Raw genomic sequence first — 22,502 nt, 5'->3', positions numbered from 1 at the left:
GTGTTAGTTGCCAAAACTCTTTGCCATAATCTGCAGTTTTGCATAAATTACAGTATAATCATAGCCTAGAAAACTGCTCAGACAGCTCCCGGTAGACAATTCTTGATTGACCGTGGACTTCTATACAGCAAGAAGCCTATCTTGCCCAGCAGTTAATTATTAAGTTCTAACAGAACTCCCAGATTCCAGGAGATAGGTCCTAAGTTTTTTTTATTCTTGCTGTATCTTACAAACATGATGTCAAACACCGGGTACCACGAAATTGCTTAAGACTCTGCTTATAAAAGTTTTTATCTGGGTCTGTGCGATAGTTAGAAAAATTAGGCCCTCGCCCAGGCTGGTATCACATGCACAGTAAGAGGATAAAGCCGAGTGTGGGAAAAAGTCATCTGAGGGTCAGAGATATGCATCATTCTGCCAAGTAGGTGCTGGGGCTTGTTGGTACTGGTCACCCCAGGGAAGAGTTGAGGAGCTAGGATTAGGGGCAGCGAGCCAGAGGATTCGCGGGAGAAAAGTAAGAGGGCACCAGACCTGAAAACAGGAATGACGAGAACTCTCACAGCTTAACTAGGCAGTGTTCGGGCTCGCTGGCTCGCAGCCCCAGGAGCAGGTACCACAGTTCTCAGCATCAAGGGCCAAAGGCCGAGAGACTGAGGCATGATTTAAACACATTTGCCTTTAACTCCCTCTGTTTACCTCTCTTTTGCTGTCACCCTTGGTCTCCTGAGTTGTAGGCTGAAAACCTCTCTGTGGGTTGATATCGTTTAATCAGAAACTCATCAGGGATGGGGGGGGTGTTTGGTTTTGATTTTTGTGGGGGGCTCTCATGCAGCAGGACATTCTCGCAGGGGTCACTAAAGTCTAAGGGGACCTTTCCGCATACAGGGGGACTGTACTAAGGGAGAGGTGGGAGGATCTCTCCCTTAGGTTTGCCGTGGGGTGGTTTGAAACATATACTCGACATTTATTGACGGTGTAGAGCAAGTGAAGGGGAGAGGAGACAGAAGGGAGCCTCACAGACTCCTGCCCGGCGTAGCTGGGCGGAAGGTGGTACCGCTGACGGAAATACGACCGCTCTCAAGCGCTACTAGGTCCGTGGCCTCTCGTCCTTCTTCCTTTTCAAACCTGTCCTCCTTATTCTTTTACTTGTCCTTACTGACTTTAGGATGAAATTATATTCTTCCAAAAAAATGCACAACTACCAGTTTTTATTGGAATTTTGTTAAATATGTAATGAACATAGAATTATTAATCTTTAGGATATGGAGTCTTTTATCCAAGAATATGTTTTTTTAAATTTAATTAATTTATTTATTTATTACCATAGAATGTATTATTTGCTTCAGGGGTACAGGTCTGTGCCTAGTTCTTTAGTCTTGTGTCTTTTGGTGTTGTTATGGAGATTTTTTTTTCAGATGGATTTTGCACATGTATGTTGTTTATTTATTTAAGATACATATTTTATCTTTTGTATTGTTATTATAATGGAGTCTTCTCTTTCACTTTTTCTTCTAATGTGTTGTTACATATGAAAGCTATTTATTACTGGATATTTTCTACTTGGTAATTTGTTGAATTCTCTCACTGCTTATGAAAGTACAAGTCTTAGACATACTTAACACCTTACCTTCTAATTTCTTTTGTTTCCTTTTTGTTCTTTATCTAACATTTTTAAGTTGAGTTATTGATTTTCTTATTTTATTTTATTGATATAATAATTTAGGTCTATGAGTTTTCCTCTGTGCTTTGTTTTATCTTTATTTTATAGGATCTAATATATAGTAATTTCATTATAAATGTTTCTAGAAATCCTGTACTCTTATTTTGTGTTTTCTTTCTGACTCAAGAATTATTTATTATTTATTTATTTTTTAAGATTTTATTTATTTGTGGGAGAGAGGCAAGGAGAGAGAGAGAGAATCAGGCTCCCTGCTAAGCAGGCAGCCCAAGGTGGGGCTCCGATCCCAGGACTCTGGGATCATGCCTTGAGCTGTAGGCAGACATTTAACTGCCTGAGCCGCCCAGGTGCCCCAACCCAAGAATTATTCAAAATAGGGCTTTAAAAAAATTCCAGTGGAAGAACCTTGTAATTTCTGATTTTTTTTCAATAATTATAACTTTATTGATTTGTGATCAAAGGAAATATCTGAGGTTTATGTAGCTATTTTTTGGTATTAATTGAATTTTCTTTATATCTGAAATCATATCACTTAAAAAATATTCATTGATCACATGGAAAAAATATATGTTCTACTTTCAAAATGTGATATATTACAATCAGGCACATAACATTAATTATATTATGTACATTTTCTATATCTTTGATCTGTTGTGCATTGAGAAAGATGAATTAAATTCAGCAGATACAATGTGTTTCTTTTTCAGTTTGTAGCCCCTGTAATTTCTGTGCATGAGCTATATTTCTCTTTTATATATTATATATTTGTCATTGTGTGCTCATTTGAATCATGTCTTTGCATTATAGTGTGTACTTCGTTGTCCTATTTAATGCTAAATTTCTCTTTATTTGACAATAAGAACATATTATCTTTTTTGTCATTTCCCTGCTACACATTTGCCCATTTTTTATTTTTAACATTTCCAAACAGCTTTGTTTTAGATATACCTTACATAAAGTAAAGAATTAGATTTTGTTTTTGCTTTGTGAGCCAATTTGGAAATATTATTCTTTTAAATAGGTAACTTAAGAAACTTTATTATGATGATAAATATTAAAGATGTGAACTGTCACTATTTTCTGTTCTATTTGTTTTTGTGGATTTTATTATTTTTTACATTTTTTTCTTTCTTGTGTATGGTTCTTCTGATACTTAGGGAGGTTTATTTTTACTCTAATAGTTTTAACTTTACACAGTACTCTTAGTTCTCTTTTCTTCATATGGTATCTATTGATACTCTAATTTTAAAAAATGATAGAGATACTTTCTTTTTCTTCCCTGATTCCATTTCTTTTTTCTCCTACTTGATATTTGCCAATAAAAATGATCTCTTAATGTTTTACCTTATACTTCTAAATATTCTTATACTTCTATTATTTGATTGATCGACTTTAAATGTTTTCTGTTGATTCTAGTCCTTAGATAGTAGGTGATCAGCAAACTTCTCATCTTTGCCCTTCCCATTCTAATTTTTTTTATTATGATATGTTAGTCACCATACAGTACATCATTAGTTTTTGCTGTAGTTTTCCATGATTCATTGTTTGCATATAACACCCAGGGATCCACGCAATCCTTGGGTTTGCCATTTTTAAAATGAATTCTTTTATTTACTTTAAAAATAGAGTAAAATTCACTCTTTTGGGTGTACAGTTCCATGAATTTAGACAAACGCATGTAGTCACATCACTACCACTAGAATCAGAACGGCTCCATCACACCCCGGATTCTCCTGGGCTGGTTTTCAGATGGCATCCTTTTACTAATTCTGTGTCAAATCTTTTTGTTGTTGTTGTTACTTACCATTGAATGAGGTGGGTTTCTTGGATCTGCTGTTCGCAGGGTAGTGCTGCTGGGGGTTGGGGAGGAGGTGCCGGGCCTCCCTCAGATCCCTCCTTCACCACTTACACAGACTCAGACTGCTTCCTGCTGAAGTGGCTCCTCCATGGGAGCTCTCTGTTACCAGCCACCATGAAGTTGACTGGATCCAAGAGGGCTTCTTCTGCATTTATTTCTCTCTTTGCTACAGATGAGAGATTGACCTGAACCCTCCACCTTCACACAGTATGTTTCTGAGCTCATTTTCAGAGACCAGCCGCTCCTGGCCATCTCACTCTCTGCATGTCTTTGCGGCCTGTCTTCCTGTGTGGTGTATGCTAGCTGTGCCATTCCTGGGTAATGCTCAGACATTTTTTGGAGTCTGTGGAAAATATGTCTTCTAGTTTTGCTGAAAATGGAGATCATGGAGTTTTGTTGTTGTCATTAAATGTGTAGCATTTGTATGTTCTAGGAGAAGAGAGAAGGCCCTGTCTCACACAGCTGGGTCTTCACCGGAAGTTCTTCTTTGACTTCCCTCTCCCAGCTTGTCTTTCACTCCTCTTCCTTGGCTCACTCTTGAAGCTCTGCAAACCCCTCAGGCTGCTGAGCTCTCTTATTCACATGCCAGTTCCTTAAAGCCTGTGCAAATACTTCCTGTTCTATTTTATACCTCTTTGTCATTTCCTAAACGTACAACTTCAAAATTAGTCGATTTTTTTCTGGTTATTCTGTTGGCTTGGAATGCCCTTTCTTTCTTTCCTTAACTAGTATGCCCTTGCTCATACTTTGAGACCTAAAAAAAGGGTACCATCTCCTTTAGGAACCCTTCCTAGACACCCTCAAAAGAAGACGCAGAATTAATCTCTCAGCTGTGCTCCCACAATACATTGCCCCATTTTGAGTGCCCTTATCTTGCTGTTTTCAGTATTTATATACCTTGTTATCAGACCAATGAGTATCCCCTGCATTTACGTATTAACCCATCAATACAGAACTTTCTGATGCTGTGTTTCTAGAACCTTACTTTTAGCTCTCTTATGATGGTCAGCACATACTCTCATATGGTCTTAGCTGATTTTCTGCTGGTTAATTGAAGAGTATGATATTCTGGGTCATCTAGGTTTTCTTTTCTAGATTTGTTCTTAATTTCAAAGCAATTTTCCTGCTCTTAGGCTGTAAATGAATCTCCTCTAGAATTGGAGCATTCATAAATTTTGAAAAAGCTCAGTAACCATTAATGGACATTCTTCTCCGTTCCAGGTGATGCAACAGTGACCATAGCTCACAGATATACTCCCGAAGAACAACTGAAGACCCATACTCAGCTGGCGGATATTATCATAGTAGCTGCTGGTAAGTCTTCGGTGGCTGTTAATTTGGTGAAATGTCATCAGCAGAGCAATTCCTGCCCTAATTGCTGACATGTCCGTAAAAACAGTTTCTTGGGAGAGTTAGGCGTACATATGACTAACTTCCCTCGACCGGATCTTGTCTCTTGGCAATTATTATATTGGCTCGCTGTGCCTACGTTAACATTTGTCACTTCATTATGGAAAACCCAAATAGCCTTTGGAATGACAGATTAAGCACAAGAACGAACATGCACGTTGTCAGTGCCTTCAGAGACGTGGTTGATTCTAAACATGAATGAGTTATGGGGAGACGGGTAGGAAATGCTCTTGAAAAGAGAGCCAGGGCTAGCTCATGTAGGGCCTTGGGAAGGACTTTGATATAAGCCAAGGATGGCTGAGAGCAAGAGATTGACGTGGCCTGGCTTATGGTTTTAAGAGTGCTTAAGCTATGTCAAAGAGTGTGGACTTGAGAAGGAGGAACAGAGAAGAGGTATTGGGTTTTCATTTATGGGATCAAGGATTTTTCATAATTTGCTTTATATTCGAAGCATACAAAATAATTCTACCCTGTACTTCTACCTCTACTCTTGCCACATAATATTTCTACATTGAAGACGATTGTGACTCTTCTTGCTTTATCCAGGGCTTGAATGAGAGCCTTTTTCATTTTGTTTATCAATTAGACATTATTGGTGATTTCTAGACTTTACATTTGAATTGCTGGGTGGTTATAAACTGTAAAGGAAGAGTAGAAGTTCCAAAAGAAATTGAGTTTGATGAAGAGAATGATAGCTCAAATTAGTTTCAACCAAATTTAGTTTACTTTCTTATTCTGATATAGGCCCTTCTCTGGAACTCAGAATATACGTGTGATGACTCCAGGTAGAGTAATTTGCATCCTGATAGAGTAAAAATACAAATACTCCCTTTTTAGGAAGTCCCCAGTAAGCTGGTACATCTAACCACATTTCCAGTTTTTCTGAGTAACTGTATATTCAGGTGATATTGAATGCAAATTTTTGAATGGGATTGACAGAAGGAAGACAGACGTTTAGAGAAGCAATAAACTTTTTCAGACCCCAGATAACGTTAAGTGAAATACTACTGCCACAGCAACTGATATATTCATAGAAGACGAATATTAAACTGACTTCTTTTTAGAAACACTTGCATTCACATGCCAGAGTCAGAATCTGGTGAGTAGAGGGGCGTTGGGTCATCGTTGTTCATCTCAGACTTTAGACAGAATGAAATTTACATGATCTTAAGAAGGTGCTACTTGACTCTAATGTTAACAACTTGTAAAGAATTATTTCACAGTTGATCTTAGTTTCTGTTTCTCTGTTATAAAACTGAATGGATATTTTCTTCTAGTGAGATAAAAATCCCCCGATGTGCGTTCAGCTTGTGTTTTTCTTGTCGTGGGAAATGGAAGATAGGCGATCCTCTCTCAAGCACTGCGACATTCTCTTGGGATTAAAGCAAGCTGTATGTCCCAGTCATTATGGCCACCCCTGTCATCATCCTTCAGTGTCTCCTCTACCCTCACCATATGCTCCTTTGTAAAGGCCTAAATCAGCACTAAGTATGAGGTGTTAAAAAATAAAATGAGAAAAGAAAAAGGAAAATGAAGGGAAGGGAAGGGAAGGGAAGGGAAGGGAAGGGAAGGGAAGGGAAGGGAAGGACCAAGCCTATATCGAATTAATAAAATAGGAGCCAGGAGGTACTCAAGCCAGCAGGTGCAGAGGCAGTACTGAGGTTCTGTCTAGTGGCTGTCCCAGTCCGGGCATCCTGTCACCACCAGAGGGCGCCAGGCAGGTGGCTGCTGTCGTAGACAGCCATGCTGGATCAACATTCCGGGTTTCACCACACTCCCTCCGGGTGGTGGCTGAAGGACATTTTGAATGACGGTAGTGTGAACAGGCCTTGTATTCCAGCCCTAATGCCGGTCACTAGACACAAAGGTATGCTGAATGCTGGAAGACAGCCCCGTAGATGACCCTGCAGTCGTCCTGAAGAAATAAATAAATGTTTGGATAATGGGAAATTGGGGGGAAGAAAATTGAGAGCCTATAAGAAATAACTAAAGATTGCTCATTTCCCTGCCCTTACTAATCACCTGGAGAATTTAAGGATAAAGTATGTCGATATCGGTAAATTACAGTGAAATTATAAAGAAGGAGCAAGTTAACATAAAAAAGAAATTCCATATCACCAGACAGTAGGACTGAAATCTTACTAAAATGAAGCACATCTCGCATTCTGTGTGGGAAATAAACAAATACAATTAGCAGTGGGTATTAAAGAAGGAGATAGTGATCTAATGGCAGAGGTAGCTGGAAAAGGGAGGGCTGGATCGTTGGCATAACTAGAATGTCAGCATATATGGAAGTAGTCCCATCAAGGAGTCAGGTAGAGTAGAAGGAGGAGTGGTGCGTGATGTATCAGAAAGATTGATAACGTCTGAGGGATGACAATGAAGAATGTAGTGATGAAATCTCGGAATGGGCTTGCAGAAGAAAAAAGCAAAAAAGGAAGTCATTGTGTAAAGATCCTGAGGCATGAATAAAATTAGCATATATTAATATTCAGCTCACCCCTCCAGTTTCTCAAATTCCCATGGTCCTGTCCTTATAGGTTTAACTATGTATCACTTCCTTTTTAAAACATCTCTTTGCACATTCAGGAGTTAGATTAATTTAGAAGCTCAAATTTGAAAATCAGATTCTGTCAAACTATGCCTTTAGAAATAAGAAACTTCAAGTCTCTTCTCAAAACCTCTGAGTTCACAGAGAGAATGAATCTGGGGGACTTTCCTGGACCATGGTTATGGCCCTTAACATCTGTTTATGGTTGTCCGTCACCGTCACTAGACTGTAGTAGGGACGGGACTGGTTTTTGTTTTTGTTTTTGTTTTTTTAATGCGGTATATAAGTGCCTCAAACAAAATCTGACATACAGTGAGTACTTGATTAACGTGTGTTGTATTCATTTTGAAATTACAACTGGAACAAGGACTTCAAATTGATACAAATTTAGACGATAAATTTTTAAGCATATAATTTTATAAAGAACCATTCTAGCTACTGATTGATTCACATAGTGGTAGCATGATTTTTTGTAACTACTAAACATTCCTAGCTTGTCATTATAAAGTAAGTTGAAAAGGTCATAAAGGTGAAAGGTTTTTACATACAAGAGCAGCTTGTATCATAAAGTGGATAACTGAACTGATTTGATTTGAAATAATAAGCTTAAGAAATTATAAGCAAGGTGATGATGAAAGAGACTAGTATAGACATCTAAAATATAGTAAGAATATTAAATAGTTGAATTGAAAGGAATGGTTTAAGGGAAGGCTGTGTTGGCTTTGTGTGAGGCTAGTGATAAAGAAGGGAAAGGTAGGGCTGCCTGGGTGCCTCAGTTGGTTGGGTGTCTGCTTTTGGCTCGGGTCATGATCTTGAGGTCCTGGGATCGAGTCCCACGTCAGGCTCCTTGCTCAGCAGGAAGCCTGTTTCTCCCTTTCCTCTTCCCCCTGTCTATGCTTTCTCTCTCTCTCTCTGACAAATAAATAAATAAAATATTTTTTTAAAAAGGAGAAGGGAAAGCTAGCCAGGATAGGGTACCAATGCTGAGAGAGTATGAGAAGACCCTTTGATTCACTTCGATCTCATGTTTCCAGGACACTGGGGGATATCCTAAGTCTGTAACAGTTCTAGTAATCCTCATTATTCAAGCAGGACAGACAGGTTTTTTCCAGACACGGTCTGAAAGACCCTCCACCAGTATGAGTAAACTGTGGAACTAGCTCCATTCAGGAGATGAGCTGCTGAGTCAGTGCCACTTGCATATTAACCTGTGGGTGCAGAGTGTCGTAGCTGGTGAAAGCTGGCATTTGATCCACTAAGCCAATCCCCTCCAGCAGGATGAATGAACCTTGCAGCCGTAACTCTCGCGTCTCTATTGCAACACTTTTAATGATAGACACTGTAATACAAAACAGGATAAAGAGGCAATTCAGTAGAGTAATTTGGAGTATTCCTACTTACTCGTCATAAAATAAAGGTGACCGACCAACTTCTTTCATGACTTCTCCCATTGTATCATCAAGCTCCCATCAAACATCATCTTAGGTTCTCAATAGAGTTTTCCTTCTGGTGGATTTCCTCTTCCTTGGAGCGAGTGCCAGGACACTGAGAAATTCCCAGGGTGGAGCCTGGAAATCGTTGGTTCCACCGCTCATGCCATTGTCCTTTGCGTATCCCAATTCTTATACTCCATCTTGCCATTTCAGCCTCTGTTTCTCCACTTAGAAGTCCTTCCTTCTTTCCTAAATGTGTCATTTGTCTCAATTTTATTAGTTATTTTACAGAGTAGTGTAAATGCCCAGGCCTTGCTAGAGCAGAAATTCCAGAATTTAGATTCCAGCTCTGCCACTTGCTAATTTTGTAACCTTGGTCAAGTCATCCCATCTCTGAGCCTCAGTCTCTTTGATGGGAAGAATCATAATCTCTAATGTAGTGTTGTTAAAGCCAATCCTGGCAAAGAACATCGCACAGTGGCTAACATATTGCAAACACTCAATAACTGTTATATAGTAATATGTTATATGTTACTCCTTCTTAGGCCACTGCACATGAATTTAAACAAAAATTTAGAAACAATAAATCAGTTGGTTGTTAACCTACAACTTCGATGTAACTTTAGGCATATACTTTTGGTCACTTTGATATTAACTTAGTATCAAAGTGGACTGGTCCTCATAAACATAAAAAAAATAAAGGAAGTGACTTACAGATAAGAGACTAACTTCATAAAAGCTTTATTTTTTACTTAAGATTTGTGGCTTCTCAGGATGATACCTGCTTTTGCTCATAGCTGTGCATTCTGTTGTCCCTGGATGTGCCCCTTGTTCCCACCATCTTTTGAAACAGCCTGACTGTGAGGGGTTAGGGAAGGGAGAGGTACTTAGGTGAAGGGGTTTGTTCTCACAGACCTTTTCCCACCCTCTCAGTCTGTCACCCTCTCCTTTTCCCCACGTCCTCTCCCTCCCCAGTTGTAGCCCTCCCCAACCCATCCCCAGAGCCTCCCTAATCCACAACAAATAGGCTTCATCAATGTACGACAGGGTGCTTAATTATTGTTATGTTCCTGAGTATTGGTTATTTTCTACATCCCTACCATAAAAACTTAGCAAACATGCACAATAATCTAACCAAAGCCAAGCGCAGTTAACAGTGTGATAATGAGCCTTCCCTTATTTTATACTTCTATGGAAATATACATATTTACACATTTCTTTTCACCTTGCATGGACAATGTGCATTTTATGGCTCTACACTGTCTATGTTTCCTCATCAGATGCGTCCTTCTAAGGCGTGGTTTCTACTGATTTTGTAGCATTCTCTGCTGTAAGTATAATTTATTTATTCAGTTCTTGATGGTTGGACATTTAGGTTGCTCCCAGTTTTTTACTATTATAAACATTGCAGTAAACAACTGGGGACATCTTTGTAAACACCCAGGATTATGTGCACGAGGAACATGTAATATTTATTAGATTGGTCTTTAGTTATTTGCTAATGAATGGTTACTTGTATTCTCCAAAACAAAACTGCTATTTAAAGCTTCGTGCATAACCCACGGCAGGCTCCCTGCTCAGTGGGAGTCTGCTTCACCCTCTCCCTCTGCCCCTCCCCCACTTGTTCTCACTCTCTCTCTCTCTCAAATAAATACAATCTTTAAAAAAGAAAAAAAAAAAAAGACTTTCTTTCCCCCCTGTCTGTTCCTACCCCCTCCCCTGGAAGAAATAAAATCTTTAAAAATTTTTTAAAAGTAAGGAGGATCTGGGTGCAAATTGAGTTTTAATCTTAAAAATCACATTTAATTCTCTGGGCTGCATTTTCAACTATTGTAAAAAGGAGATACTAATACTAGTGGTACAGGCTGCTGTAAGAACTGGTCTGAAATAAGCATAGTTTCCCTTCCCTTCAGTCTGACATTGTATTGTGACCCTCTGACTAAAATTACAATATATTTTAAATGAAAAAACATGAATTTGTCATCTAGCACCAAAAGGCTTATTTAAGGCTTATTTAAGTTGCCAGTAATTGGATATGTGGACTGTAAAAGTTGCGTATGAACTTGTACATTTTTCCTTGATCCGTGTTAACCTCCAATAAGCAAAAACATCCCCCCAAATTCAGCATCTAAGAAGCATCCCAAGGCTTTATTTCTTTTTCTTAACTTGCTATATATATTTTGTTCTTAACTTGTTATGACTGCGTGGACTGTGAAAAAGGGGTTCTTACCTTCTCGTCACCAAGTGTTTTTACTTGTTATCAAGTAAGCTCTGGGAAGCAGAGGTTGCTTTTTCCTTTGCAGGGTCTTCTCTTTACACATATGTCTCCTTCCTCTCTTGAGTAAAGTAAGTGTTCAACAGCAGTATCCAAGAGAACTTCAGTAAAGAGCAATTAGATCAAAGATCTGTCTTTATTATGAGGAAACATAGATATTTCCTTTGAAATATATATGTGTGTGCATATATATATATATATATATATATACTTGTTTGTTTTTAAAGATTCTATCCATCCATTTGACAGTCAGAGATCACAAGTAGGCAGAGAGGCAGGCAGAGAGAGAGAGAGAGGAGGAAGCAGGCTCCCCACTGAGCAGAGAGCCAGATGTAGGGCTTGATTCCAGGATTATGACCTGAGCCGAAGGCAGAGGCTTTAACCCACTGAGCCACCCAGGCACCCCTGAAATATATTTTAAAGTGTTAAATGATATGTCATTTATGGCTAATTCTACTTGATTGTGTATGTGTGTATCACAGGGAGGAAGAACCTTTTCAAGACAGTATCTCTAGCTATTGGCATGATCTTTGTGATGTTTTTATGGCCAGGTCTTTACAATTTTACATGACAAAATATCAAAAATGCACATAAAAGTGAGCCAAAGAACAATGTTACCCCCTAGACACCAGCAACCAGTTTGTCAGATCTGAATATCATTATCAATGTTTTTAATTTCTACATGCTGTACATTTCTGCAGACTTGTTTTGTTCTGGTTAACATTGTGTTTTAGAGATGTATTTATGCAAATACATGTGGCACTGGCTGTGTAATACTCAGCTGCCCGAGTGTCCATTTTCTGTCGATAGACACACATGCTGTTTCTCCTTTACTGCTATTGTAAGCAGTGCTGTAGTGAGTTAAGTGTGATTTCAACAGATGTTAATTTTGCCACTGCTTATATTAGACCCTCCATCGGGTACTGAAAAACAAAGCTATGTAAAATATAGTTCCAGAACTTGAGAAGTTCAGAGTCTAGTAGAGAAAAAGATGATGTACAAACAGACTAGTGTAATGTGGTTCACTAATACAGTATTAGAGAGGTGTGTGTGTCTGTGTATGTCTGGCTGTCTATCCATCATTTAGAAAAAAGGAAACAGAAAGAGAGACAGAGAGGCAGAAACCAAGAAGGACAAAGACCGAGAAAGAGAAACAAAGACAGAGACCAAGAGAGATGGAGATTAAGACCAGGAGAGGTATATAGAGACCAAGAAGGATGGAGATGCACCCAGAGAGGGAGAGAGACAGACACAGAGGGACTGAGAGCAAGAGAGACGGGGAGCAAGCTCCACAGAGGAGGGATGACCACCCTGCTTCACCGCCCCCGATGAATTGGTGGAGCTGGTTCCCAGCGCATGGAACGAACAGAGAGTCATGGGGCGGAAACCCAGGGAAGGGGTCTCTGGCAGATTGGAGGGGTTAAAACGCTACACAGGTATCAAAGAAAATATTAGATGCCTGTGGAAATGATAGATGCCTGACTGTGGGTGGTGAATGATGAGGCTGAGTCTTTCGGAAAGTCCAGGCAGCAGAGGAAATGAAGAGCTTCGGGTTCTATCCTGTAGGCCAGGGGCAACTTTCAAAGAGTCACAAGCACTGGAATCACATGATCATATTTAAATTCTAGAAGGGTCCCGCTGGTAGCCTCTGGGCGGGGATGAGGCTGGAAGAAACGCTGACGTGGCTCTAAATACAGGGGGCATTGAAAGTGAGATGGAAAAACAGAAAGTAGACTGGAAAGACGTTGTCGCTTCGCATCCTGGGTGTACGGTGTGAGCACAAGGAAGACCCGGAAGAAGGAAGCGGGTGTGGGAGGAGTCGAAGACAGCTGCATGCGAATTTTGAAGCGTAGCAAAATAAAAGAGGAAAAGCAGAGCGGAGAAACAGAGGTCTGTGTTGGGTACAGAATAGTGAGAATTACAGGGACAGCATCAAGGGGACAGCCTCGAAGTGACTCCCATGGCACAGTGCCCCGCAGTAACCAGGACTGTGCCCTGTTTATCTTGGTATCTTTGCAAGAACCTGGCTGGCACTGGAGACTAGAAAACTCACTGCTGAGCAAACGCACTTCCTTCTTTAGAACGCAGGTGCTTATCTTGGTTCCACGCTCTTTTCTCGGCAGTTGAGGAGGCCCTTCCGAGAGGCAGGTGAGCTCCTCCAGGTCCATTCAGCCCTAGACTCCCCATCAGGCCTTGTTTGGGGCTGTTCCACTTCGGAGTGGCTTCCTGTGGCATTGCATCAGCGCCACTGACTCAGAGCTCGCACCTGCAGGGTTCAGAGGCGAGGCAGGGAGGCGGCACGGGGACAACCGAGAAACGATGACTGTCTTCAGTGAGAGAACAGGAGCGCACCACAGCTCTCCTTCCTAGTGTGGGCAAGCAGCTGAGCCCTCCTTTGGTGAAGTCATCATTCCTGCGGTACATTCAGAGCGTGTGGTGCCACGGGGTGTCTCTTCCGAACGTGTGTTGACTGGCAGAAAGTGAAATGATTTCATTAGATCTGTAGCCAGTCGTCATTAGTTGTGGCTTTGCAGTAACATCCACTCATCTCATTAAACTCCAGAAAAACTGAAAATTAAAAAAAAAAAAAAATGGGGGATCAAAATGTCACCTATCAACCCTTGTGTGATAATCCGCACAGAGGCGGTGTTGGAAACACTCTGTGTGGACTCTGACTGTGCCCGGCTCACTGCATCAGGTGTGGCTCTGGTTTTGAAGGAGAGCCCTGAGAAGTAAGGTGTGTTGGTACAGATCTCCTCAGGCAGCTTTCTATGAAAGTCCTTTCTTTTTACCCCTTTCTGCTGTCAGAGAAAGGTTTCTCGCTTGGCCCTTCATCTTAAGCTTAAGTCCCTTGCCCCCAAACTGATTTCTGATTTGGCTCATTAATAATTGCTTATTTTAGAATGACTTACCTTTGTTACAAAACCCGAGAATTAATGAGGACTGTGTATGAATGTGGGCTTTATGACTGTGGTTGGAACAAACTCAATTAATTCATAGTTCTCTGAGTGTGCGGATTGCGGCAATCCACTCTTAGGAGCCCAGCATGTGCCCTTCAGTTCGAGATGGTGCTCAATATCGGATCAGATATCTCACTGCAAAAAAAGGCAGCTGCATTTCAGTAATGTTTCTATTGAGTTTCTCTTGTGTCTCATAATTCCCACTTACACTTATTTTTAAAATTTCCAGGATGATTCCTTTTCTTTAGAAAATACACGCACGTACATATGTGAACACACATGGCACATAGACACTCAACACGACAAAGGATACTTTTTCTTAAAAGATTTTATTTTTTTATTTGACTGAGAGAGACAGCAAGGGAGAGAGAGCACAGGTGGGGAGAGGCAGAGGGAGAGGGAGAAGCAGACTCCCCACTGAGCAGGGTGGCCGATGTGGAACTCGATCCCAGGACCCCGGGCTCATGACCCGAACTGAAGGCAGACACTTAACTGACTGAATCACAAGGCCGCCCCCAAAGGATATGTTATAATATATGTTCTTCTCAGGATAGTTGGTCAGGATATTTGTGGTAAAATAATGTGGCATACCATGTCAGAATGAATGAGAATTCCTTCTTGTATACTAAGAGTACCCTAAGTTCTTTTAGGTCACTAAGCTATCACCTCAAATTTACTTTATTTGAATAAAAAACTATTTGAAGGAGTTTCCTCTTCTATGATCAATTTTCTGACTTTCTAGTGGGAGCTCTGCAAAGGCAACTGGATGGTTTGGACGGAACTCAGAAAATGGCATTAGTTTACCACAGGCGCTCGATTAGTTAGTAAACTAGCTTAGTTACTAATCTAGTTAACTAGATTAGTTAGTAAATTTCTTCAGATACAAATAAATACATTTAAAAACTTGTTTTGGATATAAGCTTATCAACAAACATTATGTCAATTCCCAAGATACTACATGTAGGAATTTATCCTAAAGAGAATCATAGGGGCACCTGGATGGCTCAGTTGGTTAAGCATCTGACTTCAGCTCCGGTCATGATCCCAGGGTCCCGGGATTGGAGCCCCCTTCTAGTCCCTGCATCAGGCTCCATGCTCAGTGGGGTGTCTGCTTTTCCCTCTGCTCCTCCCCCCACTGAAGTATACACTCTCTCTCCCAAATAAATAAATAAATAAATAAATAAAATATTTAGGAAAAAAAGAATTATAAGGAGGTTTACAGAGGCTGTTTTCAAAGATGTCCATCACAGATTCATCTGTGATAACAAAAAGTTGGGAACAGCCTAAACACCCAACAATATGGGAACATTTACTGTGAATGATGGTGTAGTAATCAAAAGGAATTCTTATGGCCCGTTGTATCTGGAAATAATTATATTTTATTGCATCTATGGTAGAAATCCAAATAGGCGCACATGCGTGCACACACACACTCATTGACAAACAGAAAAACAAAGAGGGAAGAAAAAATACAACTTGAGAGGAGTAGTTACTTCTGGCTAATGCATAATAGATGATAGATAAATGTTGATTCCTTCTTCATCTTCCTCTGAATTCTCCAAGTAAATTCTCCAAGAGATATTTATTTTATAATTACGAAATAAAATAAAAAATATTAAGATGACTCATTCCCTGTTCCTGGAAAGATTTTGCCTGCTGTCCATTTGTCTTCTGAGGCTGTTGACTTTTTATGACAGAGAAGTGAAGGAGCGTGGGAGATGTTTACTAAACTGAAATGGCTCATTTCCTACCAGGCACCACATATGCTAATTAAATGGCTGTTCTTTTTTCTGTTGGATATTTTTTCCTGGTTTGTCAAAGATTAGTTGACCATAGAGTTGAGGGAGTCTCTATTCTGTTCCATTAATCTATATGTCTGTTTTTTGTGCCAGTACCATACTGTCTTGATGATTACAGCTTTGTAATAGAGCTTGAAGTCAGGCAACATGATGCCCCCAGCTTTGTTTTTCTTTTTCAACATTCCCTTGGCGATTTGGAGTCTTATCTGGTTTCATCTTACACGATACACAAAGATAAACTCAAAATGTATGAAAGACCTCATTGTCAGACAGAAATCCATTAAAATCCTGGAGGAGAACACAGGCAGTAACTTCTTCGACATCGGCCACAGCAACTTCTTTCAAGACGTGTCTCCAAAGGCAAAGGAAACAAAAGCAAAAGTGAAGTTTTGGGACTTCATCAAGATAAAACACTTCTGCACAGCAAAAGAAACAGTCAGCAAAACTAAGAGGCAACCCATGGAATGGGAGAAGATATTTGCAAATGACATTACAGATAAAGGGCTGATATCCAGGATCTATAAAGAACTTCTCAAACTTCACACCCAAAAAACACATAACCCAGTCAAAAATGGGCAGAAGACATGAACAGACACTTCTCCAAAGAAGACATACAAATGGCTAACAGATACATGAAAGAATGCTCAACATCACTAGTCTTCAGAGAAATACAAATCAAAACCACAGTGAGATACTACCTTATACCAGTTAGAATGGCAAAAATTAACAAAACAGGAAACAACAAATGTTGGCAAGTATGTGCAGAAAGGGGAGCCCTCTTACACTGTTGGTGGGAAGGCAAGCTAATATAGCCACTCTGGAGAACAGTATGGAGGTTCCTCAAGATGTTAAGAATAGAGCTACCCTATGACCCAGCAATTGCACTACTGGGTATTTACCCCACAGATACAGATGTAGTGAAAATAAAGGGCATATGCACCCCAATGTTCATAGCAGCAATGTCCACAATAACCAAACCATGGAAGGAGCCAGGATGCCCTTCAATAGATGAATGGATAAAGATGTGGTTCATAAGTACAATGAAATATTACTCAGCCATCAGAAAGGATAAATACTCACCATTTGCATTGACATGGATAGAACTGGAGGGGATTATGCTGAGTGAAATAAGTCAAGCTGAGAAGGACAATTACTGTATGTTTTCACTCGTATGTGGAACATAAACAATAGCATGGAGGACCATAGGGGAAGGAAGGGAAAACTGAAGCAGAGAAATCAGAGGGGGAGATGAACCGTGAGAAACTATGGACACTAGGAAACAAACTGAGGGTTTCAGAGGGGAGGGGTGTGGGCAGATGGGGTAACAAGGTGATGGGTATTAAGGAGGGCACAGATCGTGGTAAGCACTGGGTGTTATACGCAACTAGTGAATCATTGAATAATATATCAAAAACTAATGATGTACTACACAGTAGCTAACTGAACATAATAAAAAAATAAATGGCTCTTCTTGGGAGAAAAGAAGAAATGAAAAGAAATGTGACTAGATGAATTGTATGGGGTATAAATTACATCTCAGTAAAGCTTATTTTAAAAAAGAGAGATGGGAAATGGAAAGACCTAGAGATGCTGAAACTGAGGGTAATTGTGGCTCTTCTGTTCATTTTCAAAAATATAGTAGAAAGAAATCATCTAGATTTCAGTTAGCACCGAGAGGATGGAGCAGGGCAGGAATATGAGGGAAAGAGATAGGAAAGGGAAATCTCTACTTGCTCTCCTTTGAGCTCCTGATCTCCACCTTTGCCCTGCTGTCTGGAACACTCCTTGTTGCTGAAGCTCTTCTTGCTTCACGCTCCAGGGGCTATACCCGTGTCATGAATGCCTCCTTCTGCTTCAGTCAGCTAAGAGCAAATCCGTATTTGAACTGTAACAAGCTTTGTAAGAAATAGGAGCACATTCTTTTTTTTCCCCTTACACAAATATTTTAAATGTTAGGAAAACCTCTTTACTTTCAAATTTATCTCCAGCACTAGTTAGTTCTTGATGTCTCTTAAAAAACATGTACAGGGATATTAACTTTTTTTTTTTCTATCACATTAAATAATTAACACATTCTCATTTCTGAGTATGATTTTTTAATGTAGTGATTATCAAACATTTAAAATAATCTTTGAATAGAGTTTTCAATATAGGCATTTCATTATTTTATTTAAATATCAGTGTTCCTAATATTTATTTTAATTATTTTTTAAGATTTCAAGTAATCTCACCCAAAAAGTATACCAACGTGGGGCTCGAACTTATAACCCTAAGATCAAGAGTCATGTGTTCCACCAATTGAGCCAGCCACACACACTAATGTTCATATTTATTTTAATAATTATTATGACAAATATTTATTAAGCATTTCTGAAACATTGTCTTATTAAAATCTCACAGCATCCCTAAGAGGTCAGTTAGGTTACTAGCCTTATATAGTAGATGCGTATGGCACAACTGTTTCTCAAGACTTGGTAGTTATGTTGGTCACACTTTGCATTTTATTAATAACACTTTTTAATAGAACCAAAGGAACATATTGGAGGAAGAAAAAAACTAGCATGAGTTTAAATTTGCAAATCTTGAAGAGTTGTGACTACAATTCTATAACTCTCTGCCAGTAAATCACATTTCACATTCGTGTATTCAAAAAAAAAAAAAAAAAAAACTTGGCATTTCCCCCCACCAAGTAGGGTATCACTGTATCTTTATTCCAGTTCTGCTTTTCTAAAACATGGTCTGCCATGTATGTCCCTTTCATAATGTGTGGCCATGATAAAGAGCATACTCTCACTGAGTGATGCTGACATTCTTGAGGAATTAATAATCTGTCTCAGAAAAGGCAAAATTGGGGCGCCTGGGTGGCTCAGTGGGTTAAAGCCTCTGCCTTCACCTCAGGTCATGATCCCAGGGTCCTGGGATCGAGCCCTGCATCGGGCTCTCTGCTCAGCAGGGAGCCTGCTTCCTCCTCTCCCTCTGCCTGCTTCTCTGCCTACTTGTGATCTCTGTCTGTCAAATAAATAAATAAAATCTTTAAAAAAAAAAAAAAAGAAAAGGCAAAATTATCCCTTCATCTTCATTGTTTTTGGTTAGACCCATATTTGTTTCTAACAAAATACGTGTTTCAACTGGAAAAACTTAAAAAAAAAATTTTGTATGACTCTGATGGCCAAGGATTTAATTTATAAATCAAATCCAGATTTTTTAACCTATTGTTTATTTTTGCATATTCATTAAATATTTTCTTTTTATCAAATGTGTCTCATTATGGATTCTGGTCTATAAACTCTAGATGGAGACTAGTTGGTACCTGCTAATCCTAGAACAATTACGTAAAGAAAGGAGAACTTCCCCCCCAACCCTCAAAGAGACAAAAAAACAATGATTCACTAATTTTGACATTGGTTTCCTGGAACTAACTGGAGATCATAGTCACATAACAGTAGTGGCTAAAGCAGGTAAAATCAGGTCAATTTTAGTTCATTTATATGTGATCTTTCAGCCACATTTGTTTTTCACCTTACGGTAATAACTAAAGATATTCATAAACTAAATTCAATTGCTAAAATTGCCAAAAGGAGATTAACAATGACATTTACTTGTGAAAATTAATTATATCTTGATTTTTTTTTTTTTTTGGAAAAAGAAAAGGTTTGAAGTGTTTGCTACAAAAAGACAGGCATTTTAGTTACACAGAAAGAAGGTCACTTACAAGATTCCTATTGTGTTTGAGATTTTATTTAGCAAACTAAGAAGCCAAAGGCAGTTGTCATTCATGAAATGCTACCGTATGCTAATCACCACGCTCTGTGCCTTCCTCTATTTAATTTTATTTTCACAGCAAACCTAGGCCAAGCGGTAGGAAATGTTCTTGCGTTTATTTTTGTATATGTGGGATATAATCTTACTATTAGTGTGAGATCACACAATTCATCGTCGTCAAGGTGGAGATCTGTTTGCCTCCAGAGCCCCAGTTCTTCCCAGTGAGTCAGATGGCATGCTCGTGCAGACCAAATGGCAAAGCTGCCTACCCGACGGGTTAACTCCGAATTCCCAATGTTGCCGCTATCGTTCTGTATTTCCATGTGAAGAATTACTCAGGCTGTGCTTAGTCCTGTCCTGCCACATGGGTCGGAATAACTGGTACATATCCAAGCTTCCCCCTGGGATTTGGGATTTGGAACTCATAGAATTCCTGCTCACTTCTTGTCTCCTCCTGCTATCCTTGCTTCTGCAGCCAGCTCAGACACTCCCAAGACCTACAGAGGCATGTGGGGCTGTCTCGAACCTTCTGGTTCCTTCCCTGCGGCCCTGCAGTGCCAGCCAAGCCAATCACATTATAAGGCACAAATGAGAGGAACTGCTCAGGTTTCTCTGTTCTCTTGGAGGCTCTCTCTTCTGCACTAGCAAGAAAAAAGAGGCTTATCTCACAAAAAATATTTCAGATTCATTGGTCAGAATTGTAAGCATTTACCTGTTATCTGAAGATTTCCGATATGGGATTACCGAACTGGATTTAGTTGCCTTCTCGTATTAACTCCTCTTCACCAAGTTCAAATACACAGAGCAGAAGCGTTGATAAGTCTCCTATTTTCCTATGGGACCCTTCCTTTTGTCTTTCTCCCAGTTAGATTAAGGGGCCACCTCTAAGGATTGACTCATCAAGCTGGTCTAAAGCTGCACACCACCTCCTTCACTTTATCGACCTCACACTTTTATTGAGCACATGGTAGGTCAGGAACTGGGTTAAGCAATGATTGTACTGTAAGATTTACTTAGTTTCCACCCTCGTGGAGCTTATGGTCTAAATAGCTATTAATCATGTAGCAACACGCAAATGTAATGGCAGAATTTGAAAATTGGTGAGGAAGTGCAGGGCCACAGATGCATATAGAGAGAGGGACCTGTCAGGATTGGTGCGGGGCCCTTGTGACCTCCCAGAGGAAATGGATGTTTGGCTGACATATGCTTTTCAAGGGTTTGTAAATAATCAGCAAGAAAGACCTTTGCAGTTTTCTTTCCCTTCACCACTTTTAACCAGGCATCTTGTATACAACTGGTATATCTTTACGACAGTGCATTTCAGTTTTACAAGTCTGTTCCACACAGCACATTTGAATTCCCCAAAGACAGGGGCTCCGTCCATCAGTGATCCTCAAACTTGCAAATGTCAGTGGGCCGCCTCCTTACACTCCTGTTAGACTATGTGGGGAGGGTCTTGATGGCAGGACACAGACTCTACCAGGAAGTCTGAAAGCTTTCTCAAACCTACTTTTGTGGATTCCGTTCATTTTTTTAAAAATATGTACTGGCCTTTTTTGGTATTTAGTGTCATTTTATTGGTTTTTAATGAGCATTTAAAAAAATAATCAGAAAACTATTCCTGTAATTTCCCTGCTTTCATCTCAGGCCTCTTCAGAGTTCCATGTTCTGAATATTTTTGATGTTTCCAAATGAATATGAATGTGTTGCCCTTATTTTTTTTTTTTGGTTCTTAGATTGCAAAGCGTGTTATAAACAACTAGTAATTCTCCCAAAACAAAGCTGTAGTGTTATAAACAACTAGTAATTCTCCCAAAACTAAACTTTACCCCAAGAAAACAGAGAGCTTTCTTCATTCCCTCAAAGTGCCCCTTCTTTCCTGATTTTGGCTCACACACTGAGCTCTTCTATGGCAGTAGACTCTATGAGGTTTGGCCTTAATTATTGTTCAGTAATATTGTTTTTATGCTTTCTGGAGGACCAAAATTAGAAGTAAAACCGTTCAGTTCGTTGATAGGTGTGACAGAACAATCTTCTTGTTACTGTTTGTTTCAACGGTTGTTATGTGATTATAAGTTCAAGGCCACTCCCTATTTGTGGGGGGTGGGGTCTCAGGTAAAGAGTGAGATCACTCGTTATATTTATCACAGTCTTTCCAGTCTGCTGGGAAGTGGTATTATCTTTAGACAGAAAGATGGATGGGGTGGGGGGGATGTTGTGCCTACTGGTAGAGTCAGATCCTTCTGCTGGCTTTGAAGGAAATGAATTAGTGCTCAATGATCTGCTTTTGCCAGTGGGAAGGAACATATCAAAGCAAAGACTGGTAGTGGGTACAAAAGGTGTGTGGATGAGTTGTGGTAGCATGTACTAGCCCTCCATGTTAGGCTATCATTTGATTTCAATCAAACTTCAAATTTTGCAAAAGCAATGTTTTCTCTATAAGCTTGACAGCTTCCCAGTACTAACTTCTGTTTTTTCTCAGGAGATCAATGGTGATATTAACAGATACGATTTTCTTAATTGTATAATGATAGGTGGTAGCATTTGGAACATCTGCATAACTCAATGAAGAGATGTTTTCCAAATAAGCAATATGTGATGTCACCAAATCCATTCAAAATTCCAGATAGACCAATATTGGACTATAATATTATGAAATATGGAAAGGTCATCGAAATGGCTTCAAATTCCACATTGCAACTAATTTTTGAGAATTTATTGCTTGTCAAGTTTTGGTGTAGATTCAGAGAAAGATAACCGCAATTATCTTAGAAGG

General features: G+C 39.6%; 1 protein-coding gene across 3 annotated transcripts in view; it reads left to right on the top strand.

Moving 5' to 3' along the window:
• Positions 1-22,502, top strand: part of MTHFD2L (methylenetetrahydrofolate dehydrogenase (NADP+ dependent) 2 like) — a 130,083-nt gene that overhangs the window by 53,237 nt on the left and 54,344 nt on the right. For all 3 annotated transcript variants that reach the window (XM_032840651.1, XM_032840591.1, XM_032840729.1), the window contains exon 6: positions 4,758-4,850. In XM_032840651.1, coding sequence (XP_032696542.1) covers positions 4,758-4,850 — 93 coding nt within the window. The remainder of the gene's footprint in view (positions 1-4,757; positions 4,851-22,502) is intronic.

Source organism: Lontra canadensis, unplaced genomic scaffold (assembly GCF_010015895.1).
Source record: "Lontra canadensis isolate GAN:19392208 unplaced genomic scaffold, GSC_riverotter_1.0 scaffold1, whole genome shotgun sequence".
In the NCBI taxonomy this organism is placed as follows: domain Eukaryota; kingdom Metazoa; phylum Chordata; class Mammalia; order Carnivora; family Mustelidae; genus Lontra; species Lontra canadensis.
The sequence above is the reverse complement of the archived record's forward strand: the minus strand, read 5'-3'. Positions and strand labels throughout refer to the sequence as shown.